Here is a 24371-nt window from a genome sequence, read left to right on the forward strand (position 1 = left end):
AACTAAGTGGAGAGATGATAGACACCTACATCACAGACTTGCCAGTTTGTCTTCTTCTCTAAACTTTAGCATTTCATAACTTTTTTTATGTATTTTTACGACTTTTCTATTTTCATACAAATACTAATATAAGCATAGAATTTCCCTTTAACGTTAAATTGTACTTTGGGTTCAAATACATTGTAATCCACTGAGTAAGAACACACAAAATGAGGATGGTGCATGTTTCAGCACAATAAGATGTAAATTATATTAAGTACAGAGTACCTATTGTCCTCATTTTCATTGTCAGTAAACGGCGCCACTTCTCAAAATTTAGATGTTGCTTATACAGTTTTAATCGTTTTCACAGTGACTGTCAAAACTGCCTGTGTGCCGGCTTACCAATGTGTTCAAGTTTATGGATATGTTATTTCCATGGATCTGTATGACAAAGAGTTTTTCAGTCTAGCTGTTGCTTTCAGATAAATGTCAATACTCAGAATTCAGATGTTATGAATTCTTGCTACGTTTACCATGCCATAGACAGTCTGTCACAAACAACCTTGTAGTTGGAAAGGTGTGCACACAATTTATGTATGTAAGTAAATGGGTCTTTCGGCGGGTGAAAAAGGGGGTAAGAATATCAACATCAGGTAGATATATGTTATCTGATCAGTTCTGGCGTTCGCCCACGCAGATAGGGTAGTGTGTGCTGGGAAGACGCAGTAGACGTTAGGATCAAGTATGGCGTGCTGAGGGTATTACGACCGCCGCTGTCTGTAGAGCTACCACAGCCTCTCATGTATCATGCGGTGTCAGCCCTGCAAGCATCGCTTGCTAAATGAGCCGCCGCGACCTACGGCACCGGATGGCTACAAACGCCACGACAGGTACTTCATCACTCGTACCAGGTCGCGCCGCTATATACCTCGGCAGGGCGAATTTGTGAGCCGCTGCGACACAAATGGCTTTCCGTAGATAAATGTAATATTCAACGCTCCATCTTCTATTGCACCTGGTGCGTTGAGCGCATCTTCGGCCGGAGAGGAATGATAGTCTTTGCTTAGAGACTTCTTTCCCCGTTTTCCAATTCAACGGTGATTTGCGCTCTGTCAGTGTTTACGTATCCAACGCCAGCTAACATGACGAATGCGAGTAATCTTAAATAAGCCTGCATGAGTTATGCTTGCAAATGTTATACTTTCAAATCAAGATATGCAATAGTTATGTAGAAAACAAAGAGTAGAGCAGATGTAGTAAATTGACTGGATTTAGAATTCCGGCATTTCGGAGCTACGTTTGAATTCTCCGTGTGATATCACACATACATCTTTCACAACATAGCACGGGCTTTGTACTATTGTAGTTGGGAACCGTGGCAAAAAGTCCAATTTACTAGTGATGTTAAGATTTAAACGTGTGCTTTTACCGTAACGACATATTTTCGATATTTGATAGCGGAAATCTTGGTTTTTCATGCATTAGCGATCGCTATGTCGGGCAAGCCTCAAGAGTTTTCTTCTTGTCAGGAATTACATTTATCATAAGATGAAAATAAAATCTAAAAAAGGAACACCCTGCAATGGAAAACCAGTACCAAATCCACAGAGCATGCTTAGCCGCAAGCTACGAACAGAAGACAAGAGTTAAAACAGGTCTGCGGCAGTACGCTGCTGTCCGAACTCGCAATGGTCGAGTGGGCTTGGCGAAATTTCGGCCGCTTGACAGCGATAATAAATGCATGAGCCAACATTATCCCGCCACGCCTCGCGCGAGCAAGACTTCATAATTCTTGCATAGACCACGTTCTGAATATTTTACGGGCTATTACAGAACAGATAGAGAGACGGGTCATCTCAGCAAGCTATGACATGTTTAAGGTGGAACTCCCGGGTCACAGGTAGTTGTGTGCCTTTAACGAAGCATTAAAGGCAAATTCTGTACCAAGTTCAAGTTAACTTTAGTACATAGAGTAAAATTAGACGAAAACAATGTTAAATGTATTATCAGACATAAAAGTGGAGAGTTTGTGCACAAAATATCAATAAAATCGTGTTGTTGCTTTTCGTCGATGATTTGCAACCTTTTTTTCGCGAAAAGTCGGTGTTGCTAGGTTATTGTAAGACTACCAAGAAAAGAAAAAATGCAAAGAATATTCCGATGTCTAATTCTTATAGACTTTCTGCCAAAGGACCCTCGGCGATGATTTTTGTACATAATTCAATTAGACTTGTGAAGTGATACTATCAAGATCTCTACCACTGTGAATTTGTCGTTGAAAGCTAATTTCACTGATTTTGAGAGAGCATGATGGGAAAACTTAAAAACACATAACTTTCTCCTTTTGGGAGTGGCTTATTTGGTGAGATCTCTACTACTGCATTGATCTTACTTTGCTGTAGATTTAAGGAATCATAGTATTATTCGAACGTAGTATGGACGTGCACTTTAATATATAAGTATATAATATATATATATATATATATATATATATATATATATATCCCTAGTTGGCACCTTAGGGAGACATATTGGGGGAAGTGTCTCCGAATAGGGAGACAACTGGTCATTAAGGAGACAATTTTCGTGTCTCCATTGCGTAAATTGCCATTGAACATGTATTTTAAAATTTGCATATAAAACAAATGGAAATGTCTTCCAAATGACCCATCTAGGAGTATATATATATATATATATATATATATACGTGTATGTAACTGCATAATGTTGAACACACGAACACAAACCTGCATGCTATATAAAAGAACTATGGATAGCGATAGACTGATAGAGATTATGAAATCCATTAGTTTATGAGTATTACATGAGAAGAGGTGCAATTATGTCCACTGAAGAACAATGCACAGAGCGAGATAGATAAGAAGATTCATACTGTACACTCATATCAAAACGTAAGGCGAGTACAGTTCACACGATATGAGCAAAGCCAAACTTCGTGTTAGACGTGGTGCGGTATAGCCGCGTTCCCCTTTACCCATCGTTTCATGTCCTACTTAAGATCTCGAGAAGACGTTGATCTTTGTGGTTTCAGAAAGATAATAATGACTCGTCTAGACAGCGCAATAGAACCATCGATCAGCTGTGAGATGGAGGAGACTTATCATCCAGATCTTTTGAGAAGCTTCCGTGAGAAATCGTATACTGGATGGATCTAGTACAGATACGAAAAGTAAAATAAGTAGATCCTACACTGTGGAACCAGCTGGTAGGATAAATTTTGTTTAAAGTACATCCCGCTTCATATTCAATTTGACATTAATAAACAGAATCAAAGTAAATATGACGGGAGTTTCATCTAAAAATTGAACCTAAACAAAAATACCACATTTTTGTATGAAAATACTGACATTGGTGGCAATCAAATATGCAAATTAGATGAGCTGACGACGTCATTAATTCGCACGTCTCCCATTAACCTGGATATGGGCACAAACCTTGATTATTTTCATGACATGAAAAGACTTAGTTGTATAGTTTAAATCCAGTAAATGTCGATTTTCCATAACCCAGCAATGATGGGGGAAGGGGTTGTAGTTGCTAATTTACCGAACTATAAGCAATGTTAAGCGCGTGATCTTCATTTCATAATACATTTCGTTTTTGATCTGGACAAACAGAACTCTGATTTGTGTCGAGTGTTTAAGAAACTTCGACCTTTTTTATTTGTTTTACTCCTTATTGACATCAAAGTTGATTTGAGCATGAAGTATATTTTTTTCACTTTAGTCTTGATCAGCTCTACACAGAAAAATACTCATGTCAACATTTTGGAATATTGTAAAAGAGCCGGTGGATGCTGGGGGCCGCTGGCGCGATGGGGGGGGGGGGGGGGGGGCCAACATCTTGGAACTACGGGTAAAAGGAAAAACGCAAATGAAGTGTGACGCTGGCTTGACGTCGCGTATAAAGCAGTGGTCAGCAACCTTACTGTCCAGCGACACCTTGTTGCGCGCGAGTGCGGGGCTGGTAGATATGAGAAGCTAAACCCAGCAGTAAAGGTTTCCATCAACATCAATTCTTAAAAGATACCTGTGAATTGTTTAAAGGTCTGCCTCGATGACCACCTGTGTCCTAACATCTTCACTAATAGGTCCCCTCAGGATTCTCCTGTCTTTTTTTTTTCAACCTGAAATGCAGATGTGACGATAATACATGCCATTCTGCTTTCTACTTATTGTATGCTAGTTCAGGAATCAATACTGGGCCAAGATACATACAAGTTGACTGATACATGACTGCTGTTTGATTTTCTGACATATATCTGATTGCAAATTCAATGATTGCTTATTTGTATACAACACGGCCATGGCCATTTGTATATGTATAATTAAGTAACATTTCAGTTTTATGTTTCTGTCTCTTTGATTTTGTGAAAATATTTGCACATAATCTGGGTAGTGTGTGAATTTTTAAATGGTCTTGCTACTGATTTTACAATTTACCCTCTCTCTCTCTCTCTCTCTCTCCAACAGCATATCGATGATTGGTCATTCGACATCTTCTCCTTGGATACTGAGAGTGACGGCCACGCCCTAAAATGCCTAGCAACCGAGGTGTTATCGCGGTACGACCTCCCCACTAAATTCAAGGTAAGTGTTTATTACATCAAAGTGCAGGCAAAATTGCTTTATGACGGGAGAAGAAGATTCAACGGCTTCTTCTAACAGGTTGAGGCATCACTTTCATAGTAATTCTTATGGAGGAAAAAGTCACTGTCAACAGTCAAAACAGTGGTGTTACGGTTTGAAGGAATATACTTAGCTCGGACATCTTTTACACTGCAAAAAGTCCGGTGTTAAATAGTGAACACCGAGCTGGTGTTAGATTTTCGGTGCTCATTTATGGTGTTAAATTAACACCTACGGGTGTCATTTCCAACTTTTAAACTGTTCTTTGAAGAGTTTCTTAGTAACTGCACTTCTTGTTGATTTTTAATTCAAACAAGACGATCAAGAATTTTACATCAAAATACTAGATTTTTAAAAAAAAATGTGAAAATAAATTTACACCAAAGTAACACCAGCTGGTGTGGTCCCTTATTGAAGCTGGACGGGTGTTAAACCATTGATATTAACACCAACAAATATCAAATCAACACCATGTGGTGTCATTTTTGAATTAACACCAGTACAGTGTCAAAATAGCACCAGGTACAGTGTCAAATTAACACCACGAAGTGTCAGGTTAACACTTTTCAACACCATCACAGTGCATTTTTAACACCTGTGGGTGTGGTCCTTTATTGAAGTTTGATCGGTGTTAGATTTAAAACCCGTGGTGTTAAATCTAACACCGATGTTTTTACAGTGTAGTAACGCTTGGAAGCTCTTACAGTTTGTAATACTTGTTTGCGACTGTGTCTCCTTCTGTCTCAGTGGCAGAGGCCCAAAGGTATGAGAAAAAGTGAAAAGATTACTCATGTTGCTTCACATTCATGAAAGATTCCTTGTCGAATGTTCTTCTTTTTAAGTTCTTTTGCGCATAACAGAGGTTTGGCTCATTCAGGAGTAGCTATGATAACTTTTGTAATGAATCTCACCTGAAAGAGGAAGAGAAGAATCAGGTGTACAATGGTCGATTCACCGCCCGGTAGTCAGGCCAAAGGCATCCACGAAAGTAGATACAAATCGTTGAATTGATTCTCCGAGACCGAGATCTCTGATTCGAGCGCGATGTGGCTTAAAACGCATCTGTGTTGATCAACCCGGTTTTAGGAGAGACTTCCGGATTAAGGAGGTTGACTATAGGTATTCCTGAAGGCACACAGAACGCTCCAAATATGATAAAGAACTGTTACATCGACTTGCTGCCGGTGAAACACCTGCAATGTTATTTTGGGAAGGTTCTTATACAGCTTGCTTAGATCTGGCTTCTTTAGTAGTCCAAGATGATTCGTAGTGATGAAAAAGATGAATTAGAAAAGCAATGAATGAATGTCATTTTATTTGGTACGAGGAGTTGTAGGTTTAATTCCAAGTGTTACGAGTTAAGGTTTGGTTCGTCGTTGGCGCGCTAGTTTCATGCTCTTACTGACGTTTCGACCCCCAAGACTTCATAACTTCCTTACAAGCACTGAAAACCAACACCAATATCAAATAGAAACTTAAAAAGCCAAAAATCAGATACGTTGTCTTTTAGAAAAGCCCGCTATTTAGCAGACATCTAGAGACTCTGAGTTATATTGCTCCCTAATTTGATACAAGGCAAAAGCGATGTTGAACAATTGTTGAAGGATGACCTTTCCATTAAAAAAAAAAAAAAAAAAAAACATCCCTAATCTGGACATCTAACAGCTCGGTAGAAATAGGACGACGAAAAGGATGATGTGGCTACTCGATTGGTCATCACAAGTTGGTCATCTGCGGCTTTGGGTTTGGCAGCCCGGTATTGGATTTGCTCGCGACAATGTACTTTGCCCATGTGTACAAATATTGATAAAATTACCGCCCTCCTTCGGTGGTCCGCCGAACAAATCCGTCTGTACGTCTCCTTTAATGTGTGCGCACTGACATCGACTTCATCACACGCCTCTACGATGGCGGGCCCCTAATTGTGGATATGTCTAAGAGTCATGGAAAGATTGGGAGGGGGTGCATGAGGTACGTTGAAGATATACGAGCTTCTCAAACTCGAATGGCGTCAACAATTTTGGTAGGAAGGAAATAACAAGCCCGTCTGTTTACCCCTTCCATTATTTATACCCCGCTTCTGTCACTGCGTAAATGCGGAAGCGTCAATTTATTCCAAAGAGTCTGGCATTTATGTGACATGCTCGCAAGAGGGCGTAGCAATTATCATTGTTGAAACTTCGCTGTTAATCTGTGCCACTTTTTGTATTCTTATCACTGTCGTCTGATGAGTGCTATCTCAATCTCTTCCTTACCAAATCCCGCGTTTTTAAAGAGAGACTGAGATTTATTTTTCTTCCCGTTTATCTGTGACTTGTCTGTCAATGGCATCATGCACTCCTTATCTGTAGGATAGGACTGCACTTCCCTTTGTGTTGTTTCGTCAACTGCAATCCCACATGTAGAATGAAATTATTGTAAAATACACGATTTTATAAGGCTATGACCTGCGTGATTATTATACCCAAACATTGTGGAGATTCCAAATTTTATGACATTTGAAAGAGTCGGATTGCTAGCAATCCACTCGCGGTCATTTTTATTTTATGTTATCAAATCTGTTTGCTTTGATTTTATTTTCTATCCATGTTTCTTACATCAGGAACTTTCTGTAATCACTTAGTTTCCTTCTACCGATCCCCATCACCCTGTCACCTGTCTTGCTCCAATCCCACATCACTCACACCAGCTCCTCCGAATTACAGAACATCTCATCTCGAGATGTGATATCACATCCACAAGCCTTACATCACCCCCCCCCCCCATCCTCCTTTCCGCTTCCCGCTCATTCGGCCATGCCCTTTTGAGCGCTCAAGTTGTCAATCCCATCTTCAGTAACAGACGGCTGATCAAATATGGCCCCGCAAACCGTCCAAATATGAGATGTCGTAAAATATAGACCCCACTCTCTATCTTTTTTCTTTCTTATTCCGTCATCCAGCGGTCCCTACCGGCAGAAAGCCCATATGAGAGATCCGGGGACATGTTGAAATCTTGACCGGGCACGGTCTGTTTGTGGGAGAAACATGAGCGTGGTCTTGTTTATGCAGTGCCTTTCAGATCGATGCCAGATGTAGATGACAGCTTTTTGTATCACGAATCGATCGCTAATTAGGTTTGAAAGCATTACCCTTGTGGCTACACAAAGCTATGCCGCGACTCTGACAGACATCGCATCTTGTTGTCGAGCGAGTATCGTTTGAAGTTCGGCCCGTTCGATCGATTCATTTCCTGTTGATTTCTCCTTGCTCGTTCATTGATACACCCGTCTTACGCTTTGCAGAAATTTGTTATGTCAACTATGGTTTTTGACGTGATTTTAAGTTCAAGTTCCGATTCTTGCTGTTCGCCACAGTTTCAGTCGAGCAGGTCTCGAAAGTCAGCGGGAGAGAAGATTATTACAACTGGGGCGTAGATCAGCGTCATTCATCATTTGTAAAACGACTCACATTCTTGAAAAGGCCAAAGTGGGTTTTGCATGTGGCAAGACTGGGAATACATGATTAGAATATGAATTCCCGCTCTAATTGTACAATGGAATATGTACAGTCGTGAGACGTGCAGATTGCGCCATAGTTGCATGAACTGTCGTATTCTTCTCTGATGCTGTTATTACAGTCTGTTTCATTCTTAAATCATGGTTGTGGTTTTCGTTGAGGAAAGTAGTGCAGTGTTGCAATTTTTCTTCTTTTTTTTAACGAGGGAAATTTTAATGTGATTAGGTTTTAATCATAACGGCAATGAGTGATTCGATGAGAACCAAACCTTTTCTTTTCGTCACGAATAATCTTCGCTAGAAAGGGCAGGGGAAGATCTGGAGGATTTGCAACCGGAGGAGGGGGGGGGGGGGGGGGGGGTAAGGTTCAAGGGATTGCTCAATAAGCCATTGCGAGAAGAGGTTTATGAAAGAGGACTAGCTGGTGTTTGCTTCCTTCCGTTGAGTTTCTTCCACCCCTCCCGCCGCCATCACCGCCATCACTATGGTCTACTATTTGCCAGCTCTCTGTCTTGTTAGTTAACTGACTTTCCTCTCAAACAGGTTTTTTTTTTCATCCTTTCTCCTTGCTCTCTCCCTGAATGTAAGCGAATCCAAATCCAATAGACACAAATTTTCCCTCGACCCACACCGAGAGATCGAGTGGAAGATCGTCGGCTTTGATTTGATATTTCCCCCCAACAGTCCACCAGGTGCGATAGCGACTACTTGGCCGTTAAGTACCGGCTCGGATTTCATCATCTCCCGGCTTGAATCTTGCCTGCCCCGCGCAACTCTACACGTGGTTTTCCATCCTCGTGTTTGTCCTACTTCTAAAGATTTGAGCCGTCGGGGGGTTGAATTCTGAGGCTGGGATCCGTCGCTACGTCTTCAGTAGACTACTCGGGATCCGTTTCATGAAAACCTTAGGAGAGACTTTTCGTTCCTAAGACACACTTATGAGAGACATCATGAAATGGATTTGAAAATCTCTCATAGCTACGAGCGACTTTGAATATTATGAGATTTATGTAAGGACATTTATGTGATGACCTCATGAAACGGACCCTTGGTCTCATACGTGTCAACCTCTTTACGTTGCTGACATTACAGTGAATAGTTCGTGTGGTACCATAGAACCAATTTCGTGGGGTGCTATGGGTTTCCTGGTTAAAAAAGTAGGACCGGAGTCAAAGAGGTCACGAATTCTTTTTTCGACGAGGTATTTTGCAAGCATTGTAGTCGCCATGTTGCAAGATTCTGACAAAATGATAGCGAAGCCTCGACGTAAGGCTATGCGGCTTCAGAGCGTTTGCTATCTACTTTAGATCACGAAACATTTACGACATTACTGTGGTAGACTGTATTTGCGGTGTTTCTTTATAGCCAGGCTGATGGTATGACTTTGCTGATACAGTCTGAAAAACAGTCCAAATGTAACTTTTTTTGTCTTATTTGGACGCATATCCCGTTTGTTGTCTGCTAAAATAGCTCTTGTGTGTATTATACGTGTATGATATCAGGGAAGTGTTAGAGAAGGACAAAAAAACAAGAGTCCCTTCTTTGTACCCATGCTCCGTGCGGCCGAGAAGTTACGCGCTCTATCGCAGATATTAATAAATTGATTTGACAAAAGACAGCATTTCCGTTTTAGTATGCATCATTCCTCAATCACAAAAAAAAAAAAAACCGAGGGAGCAGCAGTTCGCTGTACCTTTCAACATTATCGGCAGCAATCGTTTAGTGTGCAGAGAACGTGACACTTGAACAAAAATCGTTGAAAAATAGTAATGATCTAACCGAGAAAGTGAACGCAGAAACACGCATTAGCCAATCACATACTCAGAGAGATTTCACATTCAGGTACTTAACTTGGCGAACAAAATTCTGCACAAATGTGCGCAAGATGGTTAAATGTTAACTTGTTATAACATATTGACATTCCTTTTGTCAGTCCTATAGGGTAAAGATAATAAGAGGATCTCTAATAAAAAAAAAAAAAAGATAGGATTCATTCCGGAACATATTACCAGAAAGTTCCATACAGGATTTCAACAATTCCTCTGATATACAGCTTAAAATTGTTAAAATCAAGAACCGCTTCTTTGGTCTCCATCATCTTGTCCATGTCAAAAATCTACGAAAGAGCGACTTGGAGCATGGATCATCAAAGCCAGTGGAATGCTAAGCATTCAATTGTCATTCCATAGAACCTACGCGTAAATTTGTGCAAATTGCGAAGAGATTCCACTCCTTCTCTTACACCTCCCCGATGAAATAAACGCGAGACTGAGTAAATTCAATACAATTCAAACGCAATTCAAATGATAGTTTATTTTCAATAACACAATTTTATTTAATGAGACATATTCAAAGAAAACAAAACATGCAATGTGTTACAACAATGTATAATAAAATGTGTATAAACTTACGGAACTAATTGTTCAAAATAATTACGTTATTGGAAAAGAGAGACCCATTCAAAAGACAAGCTTGTAGAAATGTGGGTCACTCAATACATCGAACTTACAATGACGTGAATGTAGTCTCCGGTAATATTGTATCTGTCATGCCGTGTTACTCGGACCTGGTGTGATACAGTCGCTGCATGTCCTTTTTCTTCAGACATTTGTGAACATTACTGGGCATCGTGGACCAAGTCAGGCTCTGCCAATATAAAGTAACGAATAACCGTAATTTTGCTCCACACACTGCTGGCCACTGGATTCGATTTAAGCCAATTGTACGACAAATTGCACAAATTAAATGCTTCCTCCACTTTGAGGGAACGAATCTAAAATCTGCTGCGCAGAGACAGTTATTTTGGACATGAAGTGCGTCCAAGTAATACTTCTTGATCGCTACTCCTCTGAGGTACCTATAAACATTACCATCAGGTTGACGTTCTGGAGCCGTTATCAGAGGTATTGCGAGGAACTTGGTGACAGTAGAAACAATACGTGTTTCTAGATAGCCCCGCACGCTCTAGTCTGTCACTTCCCTACTGCCTGGCTGCTGTTCACTGTACTCACATGCAGCTCATACAAACAAAATAATGAACAACCAAATTCAACCACATAAGTGGGGGTGATGTTCGTTATTTCAAAGGTTCGTTGATCCCATAATGAAACGATCGTGCGTACCAACGAACTTTCGGAATTACGAACCTTATTTCGTTTTCCGATTAACAAACGTTTGTTTGTTTGTTTGTTTGTTTGTTTGTTTGTTTGTTTGTTTGTTTGTTTGTTTTCATTTTCGAGCTAACGAATCTTCGTTATTACCGAATCTTTGGAGTAAGGAATCTTATCTAAACTTCGGATTAACTAACCTTTGGAATAACAACCCGTGTTCGTTTTCGGAATAAAGAAACTAGGGAATAACGTATTGTAACTCATAAGCGATCACTTCCTACTGGGAACCCTTTTAGACAGCTTCGCAAAAAGGAGCGCTGAAAATATTTGTCTTGCTCAATGACGCAAGTGCTGCGGTGGGACCCGAATCTGAAACCTTCTCGTGGAAGTGAATCCAGTAGAACGCGACACCTGCTCACGGCACCTCCTCTCCTAATACGGGTTGACATGAGTAGTTTTTCACGTTCAGCCGCAGCTTGAGGGTCAGATGAAGAAGTCGTTTCTTCGCTGAAAGTGTAATGAGACATTGCAGAAAAACGTCCTGGCCAACAGGTCTTTTAGCCATTTGGCAATTCTCTGTATCACGTTCAGCATATCAAACTACGAACTATTATTGTTATTGTTGATTAGTGTGATCACTGGTGATTTTATGATGTTGATGAATAAGGAAGAGACCATCAGAACAAAAGTATTGTCTGTAGCGAACGTAATCGATGATTTCATTACATTTTTCATTTATTTTATTTATTTCAAAATGATGATTTCCAAATGATGATTTATATACGTCTATTTCTCTAGTATTCAATTTGTTTCTTTATTTCCCTGTTCGTTTACTCATGACACTTCATGACACTTCTTTCAGGGCCCGCCCCTTAATGAACCCTCCTTGTGTCCTACCGACGGCAAACCGGGTGCTGTTTGTTGTTCCGAAGGTTCATTGATCAGAAAATGAAGAGAAGATGCGTAGTATCGAGCCTTCGGAATTACGAACTTTATTTCATTTTCGGGTTGATGAACCTTCTGTATAAAGAACCTTTTTTTCATTTTCGGATTGACGAACCTTCGGAGTAACGAACATTCGGAAAAAAAAAAAACCTTTGGAATAATGAACCCTATTTCATTTTTTGGATAAACGAACCTTCGGTATAACGGTCTATAAGTGGCAAAACAAGGCCGCAAATGCGCCTTTAGCCCTAACACATATACACACGAATACACGGACACAATCACACACGCAAACACACACACCGTCACACACGCAAATACACACCACACAGACGTAGACACTTAGATACCCCATGGGACAAATCATAAGTACTCTCCTGCGCTCTGGATTTATACGAAAGTAGCACGTGCGATGTACGTTACCCTTTACGACGGAGTGCTAGGTATGACAACTGTAACATGGAACGTGCTTGGCATGTACTTCGGCGCCATCTCTCGCGCCAGAGTAGAAAATGAATGACGTGAACAAGTGACGCGAGCCCATATTATGAAAGTGGCTGTTAGTTTGCCATACTTTCCCTCATATACAGTATTCTACCGATCAGATTAGAAATGACGCAAGCTTTGGAATGTCACGTACATCTTAACAGAACAACGTTAAATGTTGTGACGTTTAACTCGCTTGAGCTATATCGCCTGGCATAAATTCGAAGTTTATACATGTACTCACCGGCTGCCGCTTCAGCAAAAGTCAAAATTTCTCACACAGCTCAAATCGATCAGATATTATAGTGTATCGATAACATATAGGTTTTCAGATTTAAAATTCAAAGCATCTGGGACTAAATTGTTGGCAATACTAATTTAGACTTTTGTTTATGTCTCATTATAGCCAAATTATGTCTTTTTGACTCTGCCTCACCCACTTCTTCAATAGACACCAAATAGTTTGCACGAGGGAAAATGTCTAGAAGTTAATGTCGTGATACATCAAAAATGCAGCTGTTTTATATTTGATTTCCCGCCATTTTGACGAGTACTTGCTCCTTCAGTGACAAGCAATGCAATCCGGCGCCTCTTGTCATCCAGTTTTCTTCTTATACAAATCTTCATAATTCTGCCTCAAATAAATGAATGAATGAGTGAGTAAATGTATGAATGAATGAATGAATGAATGAATGAATGAATAAATGAATGAAAGAATGAATTTACAAACTTTCAAGTACAAATCACGCATGAACATAACAAAAATAGCCTCAAAACATAATCATAACCTAAAACTGCTTAGCTTAGAAAAACACACGCTTATTGATTATCTTATGCATAATTTACGAGCCTTCATACACATGGATACAAACTAAATAAATAGCTAAGTCCTATCTAACTATATATATATATATATATATATATATATATATATATATATATATATATAAAACAACAACTGATTTATATGTATGTATATATAAATATATAAATATATGAATATATAAATATATAGATATATAAATATATAAATATATATATATATATATATGAATATATATCAATTGATAAAACTTTGTTCTCTATCTCTTTCTTGTCTCTGCCTCATCTTCACCAGATTCCAAATTCAGTTCTCAGTGCTTTCCTGGATGCAATGGAGCTCGGCTACAGCAAGTACGGCAACCCTTACCACAACCTGCTCCACGCAGCTGACGTCACTCAGACGGTCCATCACATGCTGGCCCGCATGGGATTAGTTGTAAGTTGAAACTTTGATAACAGAACAATAGGCATAATTTACCATTTGCAGATGACACAAAAACCAAACATTAGTGCTTCGAAATAGTTCTAAAATGTGAGTCAGGGATAGAAGCAACCAATCACTGGCAATGTAGAAATTTGAACCAGTATAATCGATGTTAAGTATTGTTGAATATACAAAATGTGAACAATAGTTATAATACAAAATGTGAAGAGTTTGTTTGCAAAAACCGATAAGTCCATATTTGTCAAATGGAGATTTTTGCAATTAAAGGTGAAGAAAAATAAAGGGAATGATAAGAAATTTTTGCTTCTTTTGACCATAACTTAAAAAATGTACCTTTATATGTAGTGATCAATATATCATTTAAAAGGTATCATTTTGTACTTTATGACAGAGACCTTACTTCAAAATCTTCAAAAATGGACTTATCGGTTTTTTGCAAACAAACTCTTCAAATGTTTCCAGACTACACCGTCTACAGTTATGATCTAATGAGAGAAATAGTGTTATTTCCTTATATTTTAAGCTTTATTGCAAAATTTTATATGGTCGGATGTTTTGTGATACAACTGACCTACACATATGCATCAAAAGTGATATCTTGAACATTTTTAAATCACTGCTCCTAAAGGTAAACAGGACCTTTAGTATTAACGACAACAGGAGCAACACTCATCGTAATGATATTGATAAAAAAATATTTATGATAATCATAGTGATGACAATGAAACTACGATAACAGAGCAATATTATTAGCAACAACAGGAACAACAATAATCGTAAAGATATTGATTAAGAGAATACTTATGATAATCATAGTAATGACGATGAATATATTCGTGATTAGAACAGAATGATTCTAATAATTATAGTTATACACTGTATTTTATAATGATAACAATTAAGCGATGATATATGCAAGTAGGATGATATATAACAATAATCAATGAAACATAACATAAATGATGATTATAGTTATGATAAAGCAGTAATGATGATATAAAATAATAATATTTATTATCATAAGAAGAAGAAAAAGAAGAAGAAAAAGAACAGCAACAACAACAACAAGTGCAGCATTACCGATGATAATGAGTGTAACTTTCAATACCATTGTCTCAAAATAATGGTCTAATTTACGCGCGGCAACATTAAAGGACAAGTTCACCTTCATAAACATAAGGATTGAGAGAATGCAACAATATTAGTAGAACACATCAGTGAAAGTTTGAGGAAAATTGGACAATCGATGCAAAAGTTATGAATTTTTAAAATTTTTGTGTTGGAACCGCTGGATGAGGAGACTACTACAGCTTGTGAGTCATATGCGTACAACAGTATAAAGAAAATGTAAAAGAAAATTCAACATATTTTCACTTTTTTCGCATAATAAAAGAGCTCTTGACTTGCCTCTTTCTAAAGGCAGGGGGAATAATATTACCCATAACATTTGTCGGTAACGAGTCAGGGGAATGTGTACTTTTTTCAAAAGATGGCATTTTGTGAAATTCTCTTTATATTTTCCTTATATTGTTGTACGCATGTGACATCTAAGTTATTCTTACACTGCAGTAGTCTTCTCATCCAGCGGTTACTGCACAAAAACTTAAAAAATTCATAACTTTTGAACGGATTGTCTGATTTTCCTCAAACTTTCAATGATGTGTTCTACTAATATTGCTACATTCTCTCAATCCTTATGTTCATGAAGGTGAACTTGTCCTTTAAGCAGTGCGAGCACGGCTCTCTGAGAGACCTTTGCCATTAGTACTGGCCCCAACATTCCCAGCAGGGACACATTTAAACTTCTAAGACAAGAGGAACATTGTGGGTAAAATAGTTTCTCCCGGGATATAATAATCGAAAAGATTTCAAACCTAAGATAGCATGAGATAGAGACTACAATGGTATCTGAGTCCTAGATTGCATTACCTTTGAGTATGCCATATGTTTATAAAGTGTGTCTTACTGCTGTTTGTTTGTTTGTTTGTATACTTGTATATATATATATATATATATATATATATATATATATATATATATATATATATATATATATAAAGAGAGAGAGAGAGATAATGTTATGTATAGATAGATAGATAGATATGCATATATATATATATGTTTATGATCATTTTGATTTATTGGAGCAAACATAATTTCAATCAGTGGATATCATTCAAATTTCCACAACTTTGCAGTGTCCATAACTTATTAACGTTCGAAACCATTCGAGAACTAATCAGACACAGTAGTGGTGGCATTAATCTTTGAAAAGCATTTGATGCATTAATAACAGACAGACTGACTGTGGGTACTACTGGTTAACCAGCAAAGTCAACGCCCATGAAACGCAACAAATAGAATGAATCTCGCTATAGAAGATAGCTTTTGCATGGGTGGGTTCCAGTGAATCGCCCGCTCCGCATTAGATGAACAGTATGTAAGTTTGTGATGGCGTTCATAGCCTCCATGAAACGTGTCCATATTGACTAAAGCGAATTGATGAATTGCCGGTGGCATGCAGCTACTGCCTATCGTTGTGAATTAACGTAGATGAACTAAAGAATGACGAAAAAAAATGAGTTAGGGAGAGGGGGAAAAACGGAAAGAAGAGCGATAAAATTCTCATCCTCAATCAATTACTACATTGATTACACTTGGAGAGAATTGTTTCGGCGCGAGTTTCCATGGCAACCACTACTTGGATTACCTAGCAACGCATGCGTAAATACGTGTAATCGGAGTCGGGTAGAATATAGAGGTGGCAGTAGCATGATTCTCTGTGTGATAGAGCTGGAGCCGTCGGTTTGCCACGGGCGCCTCGTGTGTTATCGAAACAGAACGAAGAGATAGATAGAGAGAGATAAAGAAGAGAGAGAGAAATAGAAAGAGAGAAAGAGAGGTATAGACAGAGAGAAAGAGAGGTATAGAGAGAGAGGGATGAGATAGGGAACAGAAAATAATTAATGACAGCGCTTCTTTCGCGCAACGTTTTATTGAGCGTGTTGCATATAACTTCTAAATAATGTGCATTTCAATCTTTATCCCGTGCAGTAGGATTTGATTTCCCTCTCTTTTTTCGTCGACAGTGTGAAATGCACGTCAATGTCAGATTTGTCTCTCCTAGGATGTGCACGGCTTTATTATTTGCTTCAGTCATTTATGTTTGTCGCATCTGACAGCGGGGTTAATACTGATTTCGTGACGTCACTTTTAAGGCTGTCTGTATGTCGTCTTGATCGTATATACCACAGTCAAGATAAAAAGATATTTAGCATGACAAGAGAAAGGGGCGTAGTAGTTCTTTGCCTTTTGAAAAGATACGTCAGTGTCGGCTTAAAAGGTGGTCAGGGGCGTGGTAATTTTTTTTTTTAACAATGTGGTATTTAATTTTCTTTCTGAGAACCTGGTTAAGAGTATTTCAGTAAATTTGTTCCTACTAAAATACTTTCCATTTCTTGTAATTGAGTTTGCTTTTGTGAAACATTACTGATGAATCAATTTCACCTGTACGTTCTGTGAAACACATAACTTAACATTAAAGAACCTCAATTGCCTAAGGATTCTTTTCGTTTTGAGGTCAATAGCAAATACATAAACATTCTCATTAATTTGACCTCTACTTTGTACATACCCAAATGACAGTCAAGAACGATCTTTTTTTGGTATGTGCCTTACTACTATTGGTGTATGGTGACGTTTTGTGACCCTCGGGTCGTCGGCAGAATTTGTGTGTATGTGTGTGTGTGTGTGTGGGGGGGGGGGGGGGAAGTTACCCAATGCCGGTCAAATTGTGTGTGTTTGAGTTCATCCAGTGTTAAAATATTTTTTTTTTTCTGTCTCCCACACTTGCTCAAATCCTCTCTCTCTCTGTTTCTCTCCTGACTTGCCGTCATCACAGCACTGGCTGACCGACCTCGAAATTCTCGCATCACTACTCGCAGCAATAATTCACGACTTTGAACACACGGGTACAACGAACGCGTTTCACGTCAATACAAGGTAAGCCAACCACGTGACCTGCATGACTGGAGGTCGGGTAAGCGATAAGGACACATTGTGCACGCTTGATTTAATGCGCTATTGATTGTCTCGTCTTGCAGGTCATGTGATTTTTTTTTTTTCGCGCCAGACGAGAATAACGTCATTGACCAGAAACAAGCCAAAAACGACACAAAATAATTCAAATCCAAACTCCAAACCCGTTTGCTCAGCGTTACACTTTCCAGGAGAGCAGATTCTTTTTTTGATTGAAGTCAAAGACGCGATGTTTGAATAGTTTAAAGTATGAAATAGATTGAATGCCTTTGATTTCAGCAAAACGGCATCAGAATTGTCTTGACGGAAGATTCCATGTCATTGGGAGAGCGTCGAAGCAGTGATTTTGCACAACAAAGCTGAAAAGACTGCGAAAATGAATATAGTATCACAAAATGATATATATTTTTTGTCACAACGGAAAAATAGTAAATCAATATATATATATATATATATATATATATATATATATATATATATATATATATATGTATATATATATGTATATATATATGTATATATATATATATATTTATGTAATTTCATATATATATATATTATACATATATATGAGTGTGTGTGTGTTTATATACACAATGTATACATATGTATATACATATATATATATATATATATATATATATATATATATTATATGTATATTGATTTATTTATTTATATTTCACGCCCCTGCTTGAAAACAAAATCAGTTTAAACAGAGATGCAGCAAAACCTTTTCTACCCCTGCATGCCACATCTTTTCAAAGTTTTGTTGCTTGGAAACTCCTTCGAAGGTTGGCCCGGCGAAAGAACGAAGGCTGCCATCTTTAGCGGACTTGAGACGTGTCATTTCGGTTGACCGCTGGGTCAATGGGGGATACTATCCTTCGAGTGTTTTTCTCCGGTCGAGCCCACAGAAGGAGAGTTCTGTGGTCGAGCCACTGAGGCGCTCCTTTAAATTGCCTTGCACGCTATACACGCAAGGGGGCGCACTTCATTCCTGTCCGCCTTCCCTTCGTTCTTTGCTCTTTCATTGTCTTGTCAGAGGGGGGAAAAAAGATTAACATCATGACATGTAAAAAGAAAATCTCTCGACAGCGAAGGGTGGGAGTGTCTCCAGTGAATGGGTCGTTATCTGTCGAGCGTCGCAGCAATGCGAACGCACGAAGCTGAAGTGGCTATAGGTTAAAATGGGGGGGGGGGGGCGGGAGGGACTTTGATTTAACTTTGATTAGATTCAATCTTGGTTATCATGATGCCTGCTTCATTCGCGCACAAGGCTGTCGTATGGTATACCTCCTTCCTAATCGTCGCTTCTCTTTAAAAGTAAAATCTCTGGTAGGTCGATGTATGGACTGGCTAACCATGTCAACTCCAACAGTGATGCAAATCACATGGTATAGATGTAATAATCAGGTTGTGATCTATGGTCCTCTTATGACACTTTGTGGGGACTTTATGGTAAACTTACAATATTTGTATGGTAAACTTACCCTATTTGTCTAAAGGGAAACAATTGCACATGAGTAGATTTTACCTCCATCTTTGTCTGTCGTTCTACATTTCTTCTTTTTTTTCCATGTACTTTTTTTCTGCTGGTCACTGTTCTTCTCCTTCCTTCAAATTTTTAAATCTACTCAACTTATTTCTTTCCTCATCGGCTTTTCTGCTCGTCCTTCATTTCATTCTGTATGTAGCCTAACTTTGCTTCCCGTTTTCCTGTTCTCATTTTTATCATCATCGTTATCATCTTCCAATCTCTATTTTATCATCTTCCAATCTCTATTTTATCATCTTTCCAATCTCTATTTTGCATTTAGTCCCCCATTGCCTTCCCAAAGTTTGTTCCTCATCCTCCATTATCATCCTCTTACTCTTCTTCTTTTGGTAGTAAAACTGCTATTGCTACAGCATCGTTTATCCCTCTAATGAAGCTTCTGCTCTGCCCAATACGAAACACCATGTAGGCCTTTAATCCATAACACCAGCGACCTTTAATCCTCGCTTCGCTCGTTCCGATATGCGGCAATCTGTCAGGCAGCGTCGCTGTTTTCATATCTTAGGTCGATATGACGCAGGGGACCGGTAACCCTACCCTGATTAGGCACCGAACGAGGAATCCAGTCTATTAACGACGCACGTACAATGCGCGCGCACTTTACTTACATTTATTTTTTCTTCCCGTACATGATGATACATTGAAAAAAAAAGGAAAAAAATGTTGCCAATTTAAGAAGAGTACACAATGCGTGCACACTGAATGAGTCGATGTGAAAAGGCCATAGTACCCACACTTAGCCGAACCAGCCTCTCGAACTCTGTTCACTTCTAATTGACTGTGTAAATATTGAAGCGTATTCTACGTGGTCGAGTGCAACTTGTGCATCTTTGCATGGTGCTAGCCGGAAGGATTCCGTTTATTCTGAAATCAGTGCGATATGGAGAAATCGAGAGTTCTGCCAGGTTCGGGAGAGCACGCAGTTGGTATCGATCACCCCCTTGATTAGTTCCCTATCTCGTCGGTCACGAATAGCAGACGACCAGACGCTGTGGGTTTTAGCGCGTTATCATTCCATCTTGTCTGCGTGGTCACGTGTTCACTACTCGCTGCATTATAGCGAGAAGGGAAGAAAAAGGTCGCATGAAGCCACAGGAATAGCTTTTGATACCAACTCAGAGCGCTGAACATTCACTGTAAAGCTACATTTCTCATTACGCTGCGGTTCCTCGTGACAGAATTGATTAACTAGACACAAAATAAAACAAAAGGTCAAAGGTAACTATTTATTGATGAAAATACATAATCGGTACCGTGGTACAATAATGACATTGTCACTTAATCCAAAATCTGCTTTACACAAGTAATTGAACATAAATGTCACGGTATATTGTTCAAAATTCAGAGGACGGGACCGACACAACTAAATGCAAATACACAAGTCGATTTCGATGCAATTAAACAGTATTTGTTCCTAGTTTGATTTAATGTAGTACTCATTATATCACTACTTGGTGTGTAGTGAGCTGTTTTAGCTGTTAGAAATATTGCGATAGCACTGAAGGAGCCGTGTTGAAACTTTTCCTTCAAATTATTATGAAAGGTTGAGTGCGATTTCGATCTCTCTCTCTTTCTGAGACAAGCTGAAATTCTGATACAAACAAGGGTATAGTTTTATTTTCCAGCACTTTCATCTTCTGTAGCTCAAATGAGATTACTTGCTTTACTAATCAGTAATGAAAGGATTTTAATTAATTTCACAGTCTTTTTTGGCTTCCCTCCCTGGTCGAAGCATGGTCGGGGTGTAGCAATTCGCGCGTATCATCTTACTGTCGGTTTGTTTCGTATTTCACATGCTGCAGCTGCTGCATGGTCATGTATAGGCCCTACTCTATGATGTTTGTAAGATCTAATCTAGCATTTAAAGTCGTGTGGAATGATAATTGGAGAGGAGAAAAAGGTGAAAGAAGAAGGAGAATGGGACGAATTGAGGAAATAACGAGATGGCCAACTTACTAGGCCTACTGGCAAGAAAACTAAGATAGTGTTTCATAGAAACAAAACTCCATGGAATAAGTTTACAGGTATTTCTTGTTTTCATCCTGGTTTGGCCTTGTAAGGGACGCGTAATGATGCATTCCTACACCATACGGAATGGGGATTTAGCCATGGAATGCCTTGTAAAGCCACGCCGTGTTTTAACGAGCACTTGGAAGCGTTCCGCATTCCAAGCCACGAGGATTTATTTTCTAAGATCAGACAACAATCCACCGAGATTTGGATGGCATTGGATTTCGCGGTGCATAAAGCACGCCCCCTCCAGTCCGTAGTGTGCAAGATGCCAATTTACGTCCTGTTCGTGGATTCTTTTTCATCCTCGTTCTTTTGTAGACATTCCAAACACAAATGTCCCGACCACACTTGAAAGAACCAAAAAACGAAAACATGCTATTTGCTCATGTTGGAATTAAAAAGAAGAAAACAGTAGAAAGGTGCGTATATTTTGCTTTATTCTGAGGAAAGTAAGAATGTGAAACTTGAACACATAGAGTATGACTTGCATCATGACTTGTTTGTTTTGGTTGGCCGCTAAGGCAGCAAGGATTCATTCGAACGAGGAACCATGGATCCACGACTGTGAGGTCTCCTCCGAAGGGCTTGGAAATAATGATGAAATGCCTTCCCTAACAGCACTTTGTTCGTTGTCATGTCTGAGCCACGACAGCTTCTCTGATAAACATATGAAACTAAATATAAAGTCTTAAGACAACAGCAGGGGAAGAAACGTATTTTGTTATTGGGGCTTTGATGAAGCAATGTTACTTTACCAAGTGTAAAGCGAGAGCAAACTTAACCAAAGTCCGCGAACTGAGCATTAGAATCATAACGATTTCGCTTTACTCATTATGTGGCAGAGGTCCTTCAAGTTGGGTTCACCACGAACGTTTCTACGTGTGTCTTTGAATATTATTGCTTTCGCAGTACATGGAATATTGCGCTGTGTTTAAAAGCTTTTCCCACCACTTCTAATAAAAATGAATGACTGAATAAATAAATGAATAAATAAATATATAAATAGGTAATGATGGTTTGACATTAACAGCGCCCTCTCTTGTCACGCCCCAGGTCAGACATGGCGATGTTTTACAACGACCGAGCCGTGCTGGAGAATCACCACATAAGCAGCTCCTTCAGACTCATGCGTGACGACGAGCGGAACATTCTCGCCAACCTGTCGAGAGAGGAGTACACGTAAGTTTGTTGACCCGTATAATATCCCACATTATGTTCAAGTTGCATTATTTGTATCATTCATTTTAGGGGCGCTGTGGCATAGTGGTACGACTCCCGACTCCCAATCGGAGGACTCGAGTTCTATTCCCGCCCACTGCTTACGTCCTTGAACAAGATGTTTTTACCCACCTCGTCCCTCTCGACCCAGGTGTATAAATGGGTACCTGGCAACGCAAGGGTAATAATAATGGCAGGGCCCTCTGGTAGAGCAGTGGCAACAGTGAAGAGGCTACCCTGGATAAATAAGACATTGTTATTATTATTATTATTATTATTATTATTATTATTATTATTATCATTATCATTATTATTAGTATCATTATTATTGTTATTATATTTCCTAACAGTTGTGCGGTACTGGAGTGAGCATATCCATGCTTGCATGTGTGGTTGTGGCGAGTATAACTACTTTGTAAAAAAATGACATGTGATTATTTAAGATTCCATCACTTTCTTATTGTCGGTCCTATTTTGCTGGAATCTCTGCCACGTTCTTAGGCCGAATTTGCCTCTGTTATCAGTGCATATTCTCGCCAGCCCGCCAAAAATAAATAAAAGTGAGTTTGTTTTACATGCTATAGATCGTCTCTTTCTGAATCAGATCCATCCCAACCCTCGGCAACGAGACGTCAATCTTTACAGGCGGATAATAATAACAATAATAATAAGGTCTTATTTATCCGGGGTAGCCTCTTCCGTGTTGCCACACAACTGCTCTACCAGAGGGTCCTGCCATTATTACTACCCCAGCGTTGCCAGGTACCCATTTATACACCTGAGTCGAGAGGGACATTGTGGATAAAAACATCTTGACCAAGGACGTGAGCACTGGACGGGAATCGAACTCGGGTCCTCCGATTGGGAGTCGAGTCTTATCCACTATGCCACAGCCCCCCCCCCCCCCCACCTATCATTTTAATGCCTCACCCAGTTACCTTTTTCAGGTGACTTCCCTTACAGTTTTTCCCCTCCCTCCCCCCCCCCCCCCCAACACGATTTACTTCATCTAAGCACAAGGTATTTCCTCAACCTGTCGCATCAAAATATCTCCAAGTTCTCTTCATTTCACAAAGCAGCCAAATACTCCATGTTCCATTTCCTTCATTCTTGTCACACCTTATTATATCAAGACGGTACGGGCTCGGACACCTTCCGCGGGGCAAATTAGCGGGCGGCCGTGACAATCTCAAACAAATTCAGAATCGCCCGCTCTGCACCTGTCTTTCCTTTCATTTTTGTACTGTTCATTTATTTATACCGTCAACTCAAGACAGTGAACACGTTCATTCTTGTCACCATGTTGCAAGTGAAAGTAGGCACAACTGACGATAGCGACACGGTTCAGCTTTGAGTCACCGTCGAAAGACGAAAGGGGGCACGTGTGTGTGCTGAAAGGCGATTAATGTTAATAATCTGTTGTGGTTATTGTTGTTTTTCATCTTCTTCACTTTTTTAATGAGAAATATTCTTTCTTGCGGGAATGGCCAGCGTTAATCACTGTTCCATTCGCAAGATTAACTCAGATAACTCCAGGAAAGTACTCTGCGAACCAATCGGCGCTTCTGACAAGCGCCGACCACGATTCAGGTGTTACCCAATTCATCTC

General features: G+C 39.4%; 1 protein-coding gene across 1 annotated transcript in view; it reads left to right on the top strand.

Moving 5' to 3' along the window:
* Positions 1 to 24371, top strand: part of LOC139732573 (dual specificity calcium/calmodulin-dependent 3',5'-cyclic nucleotide phosphodiesterase 1A-like) — a 276018-nt gene that overhangs the window by 243349 nt on the left and 8298 nt on the right. Inside the window, exons 6-9 of the mRNA XM_071643427.1 lie at positions 4476 to 4592; positions 13786 to 13926; positions 17837 to 17937; positions 22598 to 22723. Of these exons, the coding sequence (XP_071499528.1) occupies positions 4476 to 4592; positions 13786 to 13926; positions 17837 to 17937; positions 22598 to 22723 (485 nt within the window). The remainder of the gene's footprint in view (positions 1 to 4475; positions 4593 to 13785; positions 13927 to 17836; positions 17938 to 22597; positions 22724 to 24371) is intronic.

This window comes from Diadema antillarum, unplaced genomic scaffold (genome assembly GCF_040938485.1).
Source record: "Diadema antillarum isolate AM-2024a unplaced genomic scaffold, OU_Dant_1.0 seq00000437_RagTag, whole genome shotgun sequence".
NCBI lineage: Eukaryota > Metazoa > Echinodermata > Echinoidea > Diadematoida > Diadematidae > Diadema > Diadema antillarum.